General features: G+C 40.9%; 5 protein-coding genes across 5 annotated transcripts; 1 reads left to right on the top strand and 4 right to left on the bottom strand.

The window, feature by feature from the left end:
- Window positions 1-538: 538 nt before the first annotated feature.
- LOC101300245 (putative F-box protein At5g55150-like) lies at window positions 539-1,795 on the top strand. Its single transcript, XM_004298292.1, has one exon. It carries the CDS (start codon window positions 539-541, stop codon window positions 1,793-1,795), a length of 1,257 nt encoding a protein of 418 aa, XP_004298340.1.
- Window positions 1,796-2,800: 1,005 nt separating this feature from the next.
- On the bottom strand, window positions 2,801-4,121 carry LOC101299955 (importin subunit alpha-like). Its single transcript, XM_004298291.1, has 4 exons — window positions 4,093-4,121; window positions 3,397-3,454; window positions 3,151-3,278; window positions 2,801-3,062 (listed from the first exon to the last, which is right to left on the bottom strand). Exons 1-4 carry the CDS (start codon window positions 4,119-4,121, stop codon window positions 2,801-2,803), a joined length of 477 nt encoding a protein of 158 aa, XP_004298339.1.
- A 709-nt stretch (window positions 4,122-4,830) lies between these two features.
- Window positions 4,831-5,729, bottom strand: LOC101299669 (importin subunit alpha-1-like). The gene is made up of 5 exons (XM_004298290.1): window positions 5,710-5,729; window positions 5,512-5,600; window positions 5,292-5,425; window positions 5,066-5,198; window positions 4,831-4,966 (listed from the first exon to the last, which is right to left on the bottom strand). Exons 1-4 carry the CDS (start codon window positions 5,727-5,729, stop codon window positions 5,127-5,129), a joined length of 315 nt encoding a protein of 104 aa, XP_004298338.1. The 3' UTR covers window positions 4,831-4,966; window positions 5,066-5,126.
- Window positions 5,730-7,272: 1,543 nt separating this feature from the next.
- Window positions 7,273-8,996, bottom strand: LOC101296089 (UDP-glycosyltransferase 89A2-like). The gene has a single exon (XM_004297142.1). The coding sequence runs from the start codon at window positions 8,747-8,749 to the stop codon at window positions 7,331-7,333; it is 1,419 nt and encodes a 472-aa protein (XP_004297190.1). The 5' UTR covers window positions 8,750-8,996; the 3' UTR covers window positions 7,273-7,330.
- A 1,520-nt stretch (window positions 8,997-10,516) lies between these two features.
- On the bottom strand, window positions 10,517-12,151 carry LOC101299377 (UDP-glycosyltransferase 89A2-like). The gene has a single exon (XM_004298289.1). The coding sequence runs from the start codon at window positions 12,149-12,151 to the stop codon at window positions 10,733-10,735; it is 1,419 nt and encodes a 472-aa protein (XP_004298337.1). The 3' UTR covers window positions 10,517-10,732.
- Window positions 12,152-15,707: the final 3,556 nt, after the last annotated feature.

Genomic DNA, 15,707 nt, shown 5'->3' with positions numbered 1-15,707 from the left:
TGCCTCTTGAAATCATGGCCAAACCTAGTAAGCTGGATTGGTCACCATGCTCTCCTCATCAACAAGTGCATAGCAGGTACTTCTTGCAGGCTAGTCTGAAATTTATATTATTTCACTGAAAAGTGATAATTTGCTACACTTCCTTAGATGTCTTTCAGCACATAAATGCTAGGTCCTTATTGTGGTTGTGGTTGTACATACAGTTTGTAATGAAACCATCGTTGTTAGACAGAATTTAATCAATTTATATACTTATGCGGTTATGCCTGAAACTCGTTTCATTATTGCTCGGAGGAGGTTGCTCTCAAAGCAGGGAATGCCAATAGAACAAGGAGAAAGAGTCCCTCACTTCCCAAAAATAAGACAAATCCACAGGAACTAGGAAACATTAACAGAGAAATTTGTTTTTAAAAAAGAGCATTCCTGGTAGATTAAGGGATTGTATTCAGTCTTATAAAAGTGCTGGTTCTTCATAAACAACTTGAAAAATTCCCATCTTCTTCCTTTCTCTTTATGATCACTTTTGTTAGGCTTCACAATGAGTGAAACCACCAACTATCCAAAGCCAAATAAAAAGCTGTGTATTCGCGGGAACAAGGCTATGGAATCAGAATGGCAAAATCTTCCAATGGATGTTGCCTTCTTGATTCAAGATAAGTTGTTTGAGCCTGTTGACCATCTCTGTTTCGCCAGGGTTTGCAAAGAATGGGAATCCCTTTCAAAAGACTATAACAAGGCAACACACCATTTGCGAGAGGGCAAAGTACTTCCCATTTTCTGGAACTCTACCGACTTCCATTCCAAATCCGAAGGACATCCAGGACTGCAGAGCATTTCTACAGAAAAGAGGTACAACAAGATTCGTTTGCCACTGACTTATGGCAAGAGGTGTTGTGGCTCTAGCCATGGCTGGTTGGCCACAGTAGATCTAGTAGGTCTATCTCTGAACATAACTCTGGTGTATCCCTTCAAAAAATCAGTGGCGCCAATTTGTCTTCCTCCCTTGGACTTCATGGTCAAGTCCTCCATATTAGAGGATGACCTGAACTACTACATTATCAACTACAAGAAATACATCCCAAATGTTATATTGTCCGCAAATCCAAACTTGCAACCGGACAATTATCTGGTCATTGCGCTCTACGACTGTGATACAAAGCTGGCTTTCATTAAAGGAGGACAAGAGCATTGGAAAGATTGGGTTTACTTGGATAGGCGGCAACGCTGCCTTCATGATGTTACATTCTATAAAAATCAAATCTTCGTTGTTGGACGTCGGGGAAGGATTGTATCGTTTGATGTTAATGACTGTAATGTACCTAGAAAGCGGCCAAAAGCAAAGAGACTTACGCCACCAGCCCCCTTCAGAACCTATGCTGCTAATTCCTACCTTGTGAAATCAAGCAAGGGAGACCATCTGTGGCATGTTCGAAGACTACTTTCATTTTGTAATGTGACGAATATACACAAGTATAGGGAGAAGTTCATGGTTTACAAGGTAGTGTTCGACCTCAAAAAGGGAGCGGTTGTGCAGCAAGTTGAGGTGAAAAGCATCGGAGATGAGGCTATGTTTTTGGGTGGCGGTCATTCTGTGTCGGTTTTGGCTTCAAACTTTCCTGGTTGTAAGCCGAATTCAATATACTACACCAACTACGATGTACCTTATTTTGAACATGCCGACCGCAAACCATATCGTATCCTCAGTTTGGAGAATCAGAATGTTACACTGCACGAGGTTTGCTCTCGCCATGCACAACTTGCAGGTGGAGTTTGGATTCTGCCGGCGTTCAATTGACTATTGTGCCAAGCTAGGCTATGGTAAGTGTATGTAACTCTGTAGCTACTTTGGAATATGTAGTATTAAAGGAGGACAAGAGCATTGGAAAGATTGGGTTTACTTGGATAGGCGGCAACGCTGCCTTCATGATGTTAATGACTGTAATGTACCTAGAAAGCGGCCAAAAGCAAAGACTTACGCCTCCAGCCCCCTTAAAACCTATGCTGCTAATTAGCTCCAACCATTCCTCAAAGCACCATAATGCTCCTTTGCCCTCAACTTTTCAGGTATTGTCTTGGTCAGCGACTCGTGGATCATCTTTCCCAAATGGCCCGGGTCGGGTATCCAATTAGCCCCCTCTCCACTCTTGCTCCATTTTAAACCCTCCACTCCCTTTACTCTCCAATCGACACCGTTAGTCCCCATCAAGGGCCTTAGGCTGCACTGGTTGACGGCAAAATTTGCTTATGTTTCTCGACTGCTATCGTAAGTTCTGTTCAGTGTTCACAAGGAAATGAAAGCAATCCAAAGCAAAATACAAACTCTGAAAATGAAATGATCAAATGAAAGCAAAGCAAGGCTGCAAGCCTGCATATTCTCACATGCTAAGGAAATGAAAGCAAGGAAAAGTGAAAGAAAAGCAACGAAACGATTAAAACAATTCTCACATTCTGCGGACCATTAAAGTTTAGCAATACAGCAAGTTCAATAAGCAATTGGTAGCAAATTGCGATTACAATCATCCAACATCAAGTCAATCCATCAGTTAAATTTGAGCACCAACTGTTCAAGATCTCCAAGCCTCCAACAGTTCAACAAAATTTCAAATAAGAAAAAGAAAGGCTTATAATTCTTTTAAAGGGGACAGAGGAAAAAAACATAGGTCTAAATCTCATCACTCAAATCTGAGTCCTTCAGCAGGAACTTGTAGATCCTCGAAAGAGATGCACGAGTCACTGATCATTGGGGTACACAATCAGGGATGATTCAAATCTGAATCCTTCAGCAGGAACTTGTAGATCCTCATGGGTCCAATAATTCATCATCTGAATCATCCCTGATTGTGTACCCCAATGAAGTAAGTAGAGAACGAGCACTCTTACAAATAGAAGGATTCTTGTGAGCCAGCAGATCTATAAGTTGTTGTGCCACACCATAATCTCTCCCAATGAACCCAAATTCGCCGTCAAAAAACTGCAGCATCTCTAGACACATAGCAACTATATCTGGATCCTTGCATCCAAGAAGCTTGAGCAGAGGTTTCCTACAGTCATTCGCCAGGCTCCTAAAACCATATAGAAAGCATGAGTTGGTAGTTTACGAACAGTAAGTATTGAGAGAGGGTAAATAGAAAAATATTACAAAAAACACACCTCAATTGGTCATTATTGCACATTTTAGAAACAGCTATGATTGTTTTAATAGCCACTTTTTTCATCTCTAGGTCTGAAGTATGAAGCAAACTGACTCTAGCATGAATTAAACCAGCTTCAATGGTAACCTGCATCAGTTGTTAAAGTAGTCATACAGCTGCAAATAAAAATGAGAAATTTAGAAAAATGACCTGTTTTGTAGCATGAAATTGATAATTAACCACTTCTTCTTTTTTGAAATCTAACCTTCTTGGACTTTGAAAAGACATGACTACCCAAACACAAAGTTTCACTTTCTTGAGTTCTACAAATAGAGAACGTTTCACAGTTTCACTGATAAAATAGTGGGAGATGTAAACATCATTGCTAGTATCAGCCCTACAATAATCAGCCAGCTGCTAGGGTAATTTCAAATTTTCCAAGCATATGGTCAATCATACAATCAAACCCAAGGTGTATATGTAATAGGCGATGAGTCCATATATGCTGTCCAAGATGCAAAGATGCATGGATCATCCCCAGTTCTGCCATAATTTACAATGAATTCAAAGCACGACAAATAAAAGTGCAAGCTCTGTTGCACAATCACCCACTTATGATGGAACTGAAACAAAAGCACTGAAACCAATTAAGCCTCCTCAATTTTTAGGAGGCTATTCCACTTGAAGCTGTCTGCATATAACTCGAGCTTCAATAATAGCGTCTTTGCCTCTTATCCACATAATCCTTAAAGTGGTTCTATCTCCTCAAAGTACTTTGCAACTTCTTCATTGTGAAAATCTAAAACCCAGTCCGGTATCAATGAATTATCGCAGATTCATACTTTCCTCTCATACAGCTCATCAATTAATAACCATAGAAACCCAGGTCAAATATGATCAACAAAAGTTTTTCCCGGCATATTTGTTTTCTCCGATCAACCTAAACCCATAGCATGAAAACCTTTTTTCTTCAGATCGATCTAAACCCATAGCGGAAACCCATTTTTCTTCATACCAACCTAAATCCATTTATTTTGGGTAGTCGTGTCTTTTCACACAGTAAAAAGGTCAGATTTCAAAAGAATTCAATGAAAAGGTTGATAATCAATTTCATGCTTGAAAACAGGTCATTTCTAAATTTCTCAATAAAAATTTCAAATATACATCACATGCTAGTTCACAGGATAAATCTTTGGATGCATGTTCAAACGCATAACTATCTGCTTGGCATTCACAACATAGAATAAGATCTCAAAGTCCGTTAAAACTATTTTGCCCCAAAGCATACTAAAAGTTACCTGTGTCGAGCGGCCACAATGAGAAATGTCTATGATAATCCTGCAAACTTCCTTCTTGATGCTCTTCTGATGGTTATTAGCCAAGACACTCCCAAGGCACGCAAGTAAACCAGCGTGGATAATACACTGATAAGAAAGGTAGAATATTAAGAGAGGTGGCAGATTTAGAGCCCTTACTCCCAAAATGAACATCAATGGTTACCTCAATCTTATGATTTGTATCCCCGGGAGCAAAGACTGTGATATTGCTGACCGCACGAAGTGCATGATTGAGCACTGAAGGACACAGATGCCTACAACAATAATGAAAAGGGAAAAACTACATATTGAGAGCACCACAAATATAACAGAAAAGTAATCGCACATTGACCAGTAAAAATACTCACAAGAGAAGTTGCACAAGTTGCCGGAGGATACTTTCTTCAACTATGTTGTCCTTCAATTTATCTACATACTCAACGAGATATAAGAGTGCTCGGCAGGCATTTTCAAAGACTTCTTCATCAAATGGTTAAGATTTGGGATAGCTGCCTCCACCTGATAATGACATGCCAAAAATTAGGTATCAAACTGACCTCCTTGCAATCCTATAAGAATCAAAATCATGTATGGTATTATCTTACAAAAGCAACAAACCTGTTGAAGATCAAGCTGTGGGTTTCCCTTGAACAAATTGGCAAATGTCCATGTGGCAGCTCTATGCGTCGAATGCTCGAAAATCCGGACATGTAAGGAAATCAGAGGCAATATTACCCAATGCCGTCACAGCCTGCAATAGAGATAATAAAATTTATATGCCGCAGCATTTGATATAGTTGTCAAGGCAAAACAGGTCATTAATTTCAATAATAAAACAATATACCTCCACCCTAGTACGATGATCTCGGGAAGTGGTGAGCCCCACAAGTCCGTGGATAGCCGAATGATCAATCAGCAGCTTGGTGTGCTCTGATGTTCCAGCAGCAAAATATTGCTCAGAATTCCCGCAGCCAAGTACTTCATCGACAGAACCAACAAATCAGTTTCAGTTTTCACAAATGAGGTTAAAATTCAAGCGTAAACAACTCAAAAATCATTCATACTTGAATTTGTGGACAATCTACCCTGTCCAGTGACCAGATCAAATCCGAAATAACGCCAGAATTGGTCACTATCCGGATCGGGGCAGCTCCTGGCATTGAAATCAAGTCCCACAACTTTGAGGCAGCTTCTAGCTGCACCTCAGACTCGTGGGCCATACCCCTCAGATGCGTCAACAAGTTCCGGTTGCCAACAGAGACCGGGAATTCCTCTCCTCCATCACGTTCGTACGTTTCTTCGAACTCTCTTTCTTCACCCTTCGAATCTGCACGCCGCCGATCTAGGGTTTTGGAAGGGAGGCACGTGAGAGTGAGAGGAAATGGCTCGGGTCACAACACATTTTAATGGAGATAAGCACTCCATCGATTCGATCGGAACTCTCTGACTAGTTCCAGACCCGTTTGTTTAAACAAAGAGATGACAACAGAACACCGTTTCAACACAGAAACCAGCTGCAGCTGAGCGAGATTGGCACTCTCTGGAGGATGTTCGATCGAAGCTCGCCACTGATCGAAAAGTGTGGAGGAAAACTGGGTTGAACAATTTCTAAAACCCAAAGAATCCTCAAACATATCGTACTGAACAATTTCAACACCAATTGAAAATTTTCAGTGACGAAGAAACCCTAGACTGAGAAACACAATAAAATAAAATAAATAAAATTTAAAAAGCGAAGAAGAAAGAGTGTACCTGATGAGAGATGGCCTCATGAGCGACCTTATAGTCATTGTGAAGGATATAAAGCCCCATAAACGACGCCACCGCAGGCGCTCCGCCGAAGAACGACGCCAACCTCACTCGTCTTCTCCTTCTCTTCTTCTCTCCTCGTCGTTTATTTGAAAGGCGGACTGGGCCTACGCGGGCAAGGCGGAGCATTGGGCCGGCTAGGCGGAACCCAGTCTGTACGAGTTTATATACGACTTGATCAGCATGGAAGCCCTTACACCGCACAAAGTCATGACCATTAATGAAACCGCAAAATATAAATATGAAACATTATGCTTAAATTTAATATTGTAAAGAGTGCATCATTTTGGCGACATACCAACGGGTATGTTTAATTTCTGATATTTTTTATAAATTTTTTTTTGAGGTAAAAATGAAATTATTCATGCCATATTTAATAGAGACCGTTGAATTTTTTGCCATAAAACATCAGCCCTCATATTTAACCTATGTTCATTGGAATGAGTTAATATTAATTAGACAAGGTTGCGTCAAGCGGGGTCCACCAAGCACATTTCTCTCTCCTATTTGCCTTCAGGCGCGTCTGTGCACGTTCTCTCCACATGCGCGCGCGTCTTTCCTTTCTAAATTCTCAACGCGTCAATGCATTAGGTTGGCTGCCTCAATTTAATTGTTGCGGGCCCAGGCTAATGTTTGAGTCTTGGTCTTAGAATTTCATCAAATATGAGACTCAATTTAGGACTAAGTTCTATAAAACCAAAACCAAAACCCCCCTAAAACGGATTGTTGGAGATGAAAAGTCCTAAAATAGGACCAAAACCCAATTATAAGGCCACTGTTGCAGTTGCCTTGAGGAGGTTATGTAAAATTTCGATTTATTTCTATCTTGAAGTGATAGTTTTTAACCATGAGTGAATTTATTTTGTTTTGAAAAACCAATTACCATTAGCCCAATACCATTTAGTGAGTGGCATAGCCTCTCCTTAGTAAGTGAAAAGTTTTGAGTTTGACTCAATAGACTAATTGTAGCATTTAAGTTATTTATCCAATAAAAAACAAGTACCATTAGGCTAGATGTGTAACATAATAAGAACAATGCTTCTAATTAAAAATTGGTAATCATAACAGTGTCACTCAAAGTCGGCTCAATTCTTTCACAAGCTCATCCAAATCTTGCAACGAGCTCCCACCATCGCTCACAGCTGCATAGGCCTTGTCCTTTAGATCCTTTGCTCTCACTTTTTGGGCCGAGTCGCCACTTAGTGACGCAGCAATCACTTTCCCTAATTGGGCCGGGTCAGGTACACCGCTCGCACCCTCGCACACTTGTATGGCCACTCCCATGTCCTCCACCAACAGCTTGGCATTCACATACTGGTCTGCCTCCATGGGCCAGCACAGTATGAAAACCCCACCGGCTATCGCTTCGAGCACAGAGTTCCACCCGCAATGGCTCACGAATCCGCCCACGGCCCGGTGACCCAAAATCAACACCTGCGGCGACCAACCTTTCACCACCCAGCCCCGCCCGACAACGCGCTCCTCAAACCCCTCAGGCATGACACCGTAGCCGTCTTTCGCCTCTTGGGCCGAGCCTGTTTTCACAGCCCACACAAATCTCACCCCACTAAGTTCGAGCCCACTAGCCAACGCCTCCATTTGTTTACTATTTAGTAACTTTTGACTCCCAAAACCAACATAAAGCACAGACCCATCAGGACACCTGTCAAGCCAGGCCATTACATCTTCACCGGAACCCGTGTTCACGTTCCCCGGATCCAAACCGCCGTCTACGGCGTCGATCAGACTCAGTGGGCCTACACTATAAACCCTTTTATGGCCCATTCTTTTCTTTAAGAAATCCAAATACTCACCCTCCAAATCTTGAAATGTATTAAAAACACAGCCCCAGCTGTCGGTATTGGCAAGCATGGAAACTCTCAAGAGCTCAGAGTCGGGATCGGTTCCTCTGTGAGCTAACACAATGGACGGTACGTGCTCCTTCTTCAACGACGGCTTTCGAGGAAGGTAGGGGAAGTCAATAACGGGCGACGAGGAGTGGACCAGATCAAGGTTTCTCCAACAGTACTCGAGAATAGAGGCCAATAAGGCTCTAACCGAGAAGAAAGCTATTCTAGGTATTTTGAGGTGGTCGGCGAGGCGGAGAGTGTGGCCGAGAAAGAAGTCTGAGATGAGAGCCACAGGGGGGTTAGGGTGAGACTTGAACCACTGGATGATCGGGTCGTGGAGTTTGGCGAGGGCGTTGATGACGGCGATGTTGCCGTGGTTGCCGATGTCCCTGACGTTTTCGACGCCGGGGGGTATTTTAGGGTGTGAAGGAAATGGGAGGACTAGGGTTTGGATGGAGGGGTGGGTGGAGAGGAGCGGTGCGAGAATAGGGAGGTTTTTAGGGGTGACAATGATTGTTATGGTGAAGGAGCGGAGGGCTAATTGGTTGGTTAGGTCAAGGAGTGCTAGCATGTGGCCTTGTGCAGGGTAAGGGAAGACTAGGATGTGAGGGTGGCGGTGGTTTTGGTAGCCGGAGATCGACATGGTTGTTGGTAAGCGGAGGGGGGAGGAAGAAGAAGAATAAGAAAAGTAGAAAACCAAGGAGAAGATAGGGGTTGTAGTTGTGGAGCTAGCTATGGGAGTGCGAGCTTGGTCAGAATGTGATTTGGAAAAGAAAATGGCACCGTGTCAAGTAAAGACTAGAAGATAAATGATGGATGTGAATGCATGATCGATGTGCACAGTATGTAACTTTTGGGGTCAGGAAGGTTGATTTCATGACTTGTAGTTCAAATGGATTACATGGAAGGACAGAACTTGGGTGACCAGGTCTTGGTACCCCTTAGTGACAAGGGTCAATAACAATGCACCATCTACCCATTAACTTGTTGCTTGAGGCCTTTCAATGTCACTCTGTTTACAATTTTCAATTTTTTTTAAATACAAAACTAAAAATGACAGATGACGCATTGTAATTGGTTCTTGTCACATAGAGGTAACAAGACCTGGTCACCCAAGTTTTGTCCTACATGAAAAGTGCATATGCTCAATCATGAAAGTTGTTGCAACATCAACCACATATTCCGTCGGTGACAATAATGCAAAGAACTCTTGATCTCTACCATACACTTGAGAACTTTAATTCGCAATGATATATAGCTAGGTTGTAGATTCTATGACAAATAAATGAAATAGTAACCAAAATTCCTCTGAATCAAAATTGTTAGCATGTGAGAACCGGGAACAAATTGGTGAAATTACTCTCTCTCACACACACACAAGCATATGCTCATCTAAAGGATAGCTTTGAGGGAACTAAACCCTTAAGTTTATAAAATAATAGTAAGTTAAGCTCATCAGATAAAAAAAATGGGATAAATGTAACCGAGACAGTAAGTGAGACCTTTCTTGTTTGAAGCTTTTCATGAATAAAATGTAAAAATAAAGGCTTGAAAGTACACAGAGAAACAAAAAAAAAAAAAGGACTAAAATTATGACGATGGGGATGTGCATCTGATGTCTTCGGCAGAGAGAACAGCAGCATTGCTAAGTACGTGTATTTCCACATGATGCATATATATGTATAGAAAAGATTTTCCTTGGCTCTAGTAAGAAAGAGAAGTAAGTGAGAAAGAATGCTATCGAAGTGGACTGGAATCTGGAATTCAAAGCGAGCCAAATGTGGAAAACCCTCGATCTTCTTGGCAACTAAAAGAAAAAAAAAAAAAACTACCAAAGAACCAAAATAACATCAAGAATATTGAGCATTGTTTTCTTGACCAGTACCTAACCATAACCAAGTGAACACTTTTATATTTGTCAACTGGTGTTATTGCTTCACATTTTCTTGGATGCCATCTTTCATATATTACATGAATTATTTTGTAGGCTACATTATTTGTGCGTATCCCAACCATACACGATATGGAATCTCGAGTTTAGGCGTTTAGTGCAGACAATATTATTTCAGTCCAAGTACTTGGCTATTGAGCTGCATGCATGTGTGTAATATTCTTTGGAGCATATTACTAGCAGTTGGCATTGTTCTAGACTTCTAGCCATGATTTTATTTTGCTTTGCAAATCAAGCACCGTTAAGCTTGGTATATCCGTATATAAAGTAAGGGAGCTCCTATAATGATGACCACCATTTGTCGATAACATTTTAGTATATCATTCGTTCAGTTTTTAGGTTCATATGAGTTTATCATTTCTGTAAATCTTTAGCCAAATTGGTGATCGTTAAGGTATCAAGCTATATTAAATTAATCAACGAACCAAATCTGTCAAACATGAACCATTCAAGTTATAATTGGTTAAACATATTTATGGATGTCTTATAGATTTTCAATTTGGTTGAAAATTTACATAAATGATATACTTACAAATATATATAATATACGATCGAAAAATGGGTGAAACAAAAAAGTTCACAAACCAGTGAGAAAGGACTCTAGTAAAGTATGTGATAAGAACAATGTTTCTCAAATCAAAGATTTGGTAATCATGCATACAATCACATTGCCACTTAAAGTAGGCTCAACTCTTTCACAAGCTCATCCAAGTCTCTTACAGAGCTGCCACCATCGCTCACTGCCGAAAATGCCTTGTCCCTCAGCTCCTTTGCTCTCACTTTTTCGGCCGAGTCGCCGCTTAGTGACTCAGCAATCACCTTTCCTAATTGGGCCGGGTCGGGTACACCGCTCGCACCCTCGCACACTTGTATGGCCACACCCAAGTCCTCCACCAACAGCTTGGCATTCACATACTGGTCTGCCTCCATGGGCCAACCCAATATCAAAACCCCACCCGCTATCGCTTCGAGCACTGAGTTCCACCCGCAATGACTCACGAATCCGCCCACTGCCCGGTGACCCAAAATCAACACCTGCGGCGACCAACCTTTCACCATCCGACCCCGTCCGGCAACCCGCTCCTCAAATCCCTCAGGCACGATACCGTACCCGTCTTTCGTCTCTTGAGCCGAGCCCGTTTTCACAGTCCACACAAATCTCACCCCGCTAAGTTCGAGCCCACTAGCCAACGCCTCCATTTGTTTACTATCCAATAACTTTTGACTCCCAAAACCAACATAAAGCACAGACCCATCAGGACACCCGTCAAGCCACGCCATTACATCGCCACCGGAACCCGTGTTCAGGTTCCCCCGATCCAAACCACCGTCTCCGGCGTCGATCAGACTCAATGGGCCGACACCGTAAACCCGGTTGTGGCCCATTCTTCTCTTCAAATGATCCAAATACTCACCCTCCAAGTCTTGAAAGCTATTGAAAACACATCCCCAGCTGTCGGTATTGGCAAGCATGGAAACTCTCAAGAGTTCAGACTCGGGATCCGCACCTTTGTGAGCTAACACAATGGACGGCACGTGCTCCTTCTTCAACGACGGCTTCCGAGGAACGTAGGGGAAGTCAATAACGTTCGACGAGGACTGGACCAGATCTAAGTTTCGCCAACAGTACTCATGAATGGAGGCCAAGTAAGCTCCGGACGAGAAGAAGGTTATTCTCGGGATTTTAAGGTGGTCGGCGAGGCGGAGAGTGTAGCCGAGGAAGAAGTCGGAGATGAGAGCCACAGGGGGGTTAGGGTGGGAGTTGAACCACTGGATGATCGGGTCGTGGAGGTTTGCGAGGGCGTTGATGACGGAGAGGTTGCCGTGTGTGCCGAGGTCCTTGACGTTTTCGACGCCGGGGGGTATTTTGGGGTGTGAAGGAAATGGGAGGACGAGGGTTTGGATGGAGGGGTGGGAGGAGAGGAGTGGTGTGAGAGTCGGGAGGTTTTTGGGGGTAATGATGAGGGTGATGGTGAGGTGGCGGAGGGCTAGTTGGTTGGTTAGGTCGAGGAGAGGGAGCATGTGGCCTTGTGCAGGGTAGGGGTAGACTAGGATGTGAGGGTGGCGGTGGTTTTGGTCGCCGGAGGTGGACATGGTTGTTGGTAAGAGGAGGAGGAAGAAGCAAGAAGAAGAATACGAAGAAGAAGATGGGGTCTGTTGTCGTGGAGCTTTGGCCTTTATGGTTTTTTTTTTCTTTCCATGTAAGATGCTTTTTTCTTCTTTATTTTTTGGGTCTGAGAATGTGTAAGATGCTTCGTGAATGAATTATTGGCAGTTGAAGGAAGACTAAAAGGGAAATGATGATGTGCGATGATGTGCATGGCATGTACCTTTGGGGGTTCGGTAAGGTTGACTGCATGACTTGTAGTTGAATAGTTTACATAGAAAAAATGCAGATGTAAAAACCATGGAAGTTGTTGTTAGTTGTAACTCATCAACCATATATGCCGTCGGTTACAATAATGCAAAGGAGCATGCTCTTGGTCTCTGTTCTCTACAAAGACTACCGGCACGTTTGTTATCTGAGATTAGACCGAACCGGTGGCAGAACCATGATGCGAACTTTGTCTAAACTAGTTAGTTAAGAGTTTCTGTACCATTTTTTTGAACTAAATCAACGAGTATTAGTGTCATCATATATTATTTTTGTTTTTTTATAATAACGAGAAGTTGTTGGAAATCGACAACTACAGGTCTACAGGTTTCAGTTTACAATATTACTTAATTTGCAAGCGGTTATATATTTGAGTTCGCCAAACGTAATGGAAATTTTCCACCACTTCATTCATTATTTATCATATTGAATTTGTCTCACAAAATCTTTTCGTTCTAGGTAAACAAGCTAATCATAAGTGTAATATTATTCATTAGTACGTAGAAACAAAACTTATGGAAATTATAACGAAATATTGAGCAAAAGGTCCAAACTTTATTGGAAAGGCTATAGAGCAATAGCTAACTTGACTAGATTTCGATAGTGGATCAGTTAGTTATTCTTAGGCGGGTGGTGCCTTGGAGCATGGTAATCCTCGTTAAAAGCTACAAAACCAGACTTATCAACTCCCTCAGAAAAACTAGTCCCACTTTCTTGATCACACTCTACGTGATCACCCCATTTCACTTGATCACCACCACAGTTCCCTTCAAGCTGGTTTGAGCTCCTTGCAGCACTCGTGCCCTCCTCCGCTTTAACTTTCTGAACCGCCATTTTCCTTCCTCCTAGTAACCTGTTCTCCTTGGTATCAATATTTAGAGGACTAACCACTTGAATATGACCTCCCTGCAGGTATTTATATATATAAACCAGATATCAGCGAGCAATTGATGATCAATTTTAAGTGTGTATGATCGTGATCATGACATGTACCCTTACATTTACAGTCGAAACAGCATGAGTTCTTGTCACAGCAGCATTCCCCTCTTGACATATAGAAAACTGAATTGTTAGTATATATTTAGCTTATGTAATACATATGTATAACCCAGTTGAAGCAATATATGTCGAAAGAGTTTTCCCATTTCGGTTTTTAGTTTAAGCTCACCGGAAAAAGTATATATCTCACAAAATGAGGGCTTAAAAGTACACAAAGAGAGAAAGAAAGGCAGATTAAGTACCTAATTGACGACGGGGATATGCGTCGGAGGTTGTCCACAGGCATGCAGCAGAGAGAAACAGCAGCAGTGCTAAGTAAGCACACTTCACAGGACCCATATATATAATCTGTCTTCCTTGGCTCTAGTAAGAAAAGATGGAGAAGCAAGTGAGAAATGAAAGCTAGCCAAGTACGTGTAATAGAATCTGGAATTCAAAGAGAGTCGAATGTGTAAAACCCTAGTCATATATATAGCTAGGTAGCTAGCGGACACACATATACCAATTCAAACGGAAGACTAGGGTTTTCTCAAAACGTATACAAATATAGTTTAGAGGGTACTGTGACCAAGAACAAATACTACATAAAATGGCGAGTCGCCCATGTGTAGTTTGATCTTCGAAGCATTTGAGAAGAATTTGATGTACTTTTTGCTCGAATTTTCAGAAACAAACCTGGAAGCTCTGTATATAGAAATGGTGAAAGGGCATGGTCAAGTGGAGGAGAAATATGTACTGTAGCGTGGAACGGAAGCTACGGAAGTTAAAGTGTTCTGTGCCTGTCTGCCGCCAACAACAAGAACAGAAACAAGAGCTGGCTAGCTCTTACTGCTCGATAGCTTAGCCTACATTGGTTTAAATGCCGAGGTTGCCTGAGCTCGTTCCATGTATACACTATACAGTTTGTGGGAGGCTACTGCTTCTCATACGTGAAAGTGCAGTCAGGCAGTTTGAGCATCCCTATATGTATTCGTAGTGCAATGCATGAGATGTAACGGTGAGTTTAAGCAGACGACAACTAATGTATTGATTTATGGTTCAGCTATAGCATATATATTTTGATGCTACGTTCAAAAGTTTGAAATAGGCCAAGCACCCGACCGGCCATATATGCATGCTAGGTGTTCGGATTATCACATATCATTTTCTTTAAGTGAGAACTGTTGTAGCAGAAATTACTTGATCTAATTTATAACAAAATTTCGCTAAATGTCTACATGATATGCCACATCATGTAACTGTCACATAAAGTTAGATATGTGTGATATCTCAAAATATGATTCACTTAACATTATTTATAAGGACGGAGTCAGGATTTCGAAATAAGCTGGGCTAAGCTATCTTTCGATAAAAACTCCGAAAATATGAATGTAAAACTAAACAAAGAGGTAGCTAGATCATGAACGGAAAATAAAGTAAAAATGAACTGGCTTAACATATAAATATGGAAATTTGGATTGAAGCCATGAATTTAATCGAATATATATGTATGCATTATGAATATTTTGTTTTCAATATTTCCTAATAATGCTCTTGCTTACTAAAAAAGGGGCTTAACAACGGGAATTTATGACAATTTGGCTGTGCTAAGCATCCATAATTACAGTATGTTAAAGATTAATGCAGCTATTTCAGTAAAACATTACAAAAAAAAACTCTCTGGGCTATAGCCCAGATATCACTACACTGTCCTCCGTCTTTGATTATTCGTGCTCATTATATTTGTATACACGTTTGAGATGAGTGCGGTTATTGGGACCTCCAAATTTGCTCACTTGACCTCATTCTATTATGATTATTAAATGACATATTTATCCTCTTACACAATGACTATTAAAGACACTGATTAAATAAAAAGTAATATTACATTTATTCTCTCTAAACTTTCTAATTCAATAATAATGCCATAATAGATTGCATTTTATTATTTTCCTTATTGATTTGTATTTTCTAGTTTTACCACATACTTATTAAAGTATTTATATATTTATATTATCATACATGTCACATGCATATACAAAAGTGAAAATTTTTTTTTACTAAAAATTATGATCTATCAATTATTAAAAAATAATAATAAGTATAATAATATTTTTACAACTTCTAATCTATCAATTATTAAAATAATTTATCATCATGAGTATAAAAACAAAAAAATATAAACTTACAAAAAAAAATAGAATATGTAAAATAGAAATACAAAAGTAACAAAAATATAGAATAATTCATGTAAGAACATTTGTTTTGATGATCGATAAATAAAATTTGAGACACAAT

The sequence above is a fragment of the Fragaria vesca genome, linkage group LG4, assembly GCF_000184155.1.
Source record: "Fragaria vesca subsp. vesca linkage group LG4, FraVesHawaii_1.0, whole genome shotgun sequence".
Taxonomy (NCBI): Eukaryota; Viridiplantae; Streptophyta; class Magnoliopsida; order Rosales; family Rosaceae; genus Fragaria; species Fragaria vesca.
This window is presented reverse-complemented; position numbering and strand designations above follow the sequence as displayed.

What these genes read in the sequence shown, in the direction of transcription:
- LOC101296089 (XM_004297142.1), bottom strand. Translation starts at nt 8,749, where the DNA reads ATGTCGATCTCCGGCTACCAAAACCACCGCCACCCTCACATCCTAGTC.
- LOC101299669 (XM_004298290.1), bottom strand. Translation starts at nt 5,729, where the DNA reads ATGGAGGAGAGGAATTCCCG. An exon ending in TAGATTGTCCACAAATTCAA is followed by an intron (nt 5,426 to 5,511) that starts GTATGAATGATT and finishes CTGTCGATGAAG; the next exon opens with TACTTGGCTGCGGGAATTCT. An exon ending in ATCATCGTACTAGGGTGGAG is followed by an intron (nt 5,199 to 5,291) that starts GTATATTGTTTT and finishes TCTCTATTGCAG; the next exon opens with GCTGTGACGGCATTGGGTAA.
- LOC101299377 (XM_004298289.1), bottom strand. Translation starts at nt 12,151, where the DNA reads ATGTCCACCTCCGGCGACCAAAACCACCGCCACCCTCACATCCTAGTC.
- LOC101300245 (XM_004298292.1), top strand. Translation starts at nt 539, where the DNA reads ATGAGTGAAACCACCAACTATCCAAAGCCAAATAAAAAGCTGTGTATT.
- LOC101299955 (XM_004298291.1), bottom strand. Translation starts at nt 4,121, where the DNA reads ATGGGTTTAGATCGATCTGAAGAAAAAAG. An exon ending in GATCGATCTGAAGAAAAAAG is followed by an intron (nt 3,455 to 4,092) that starts GTTTTCATGCTA and finishes CTCTATTTGTAG; the next exon opens with AACTCAAGAAAGTGAAACTT. An exon ending in TGCAATAATGACCAATTGAG is followed by an intron (nt 3,063 to 3,150) that starts GTGTGTTTTTTG and finishes ATATGGTTTTAG; the next exon opens with GAGCCTGGCGAATGACTGTA.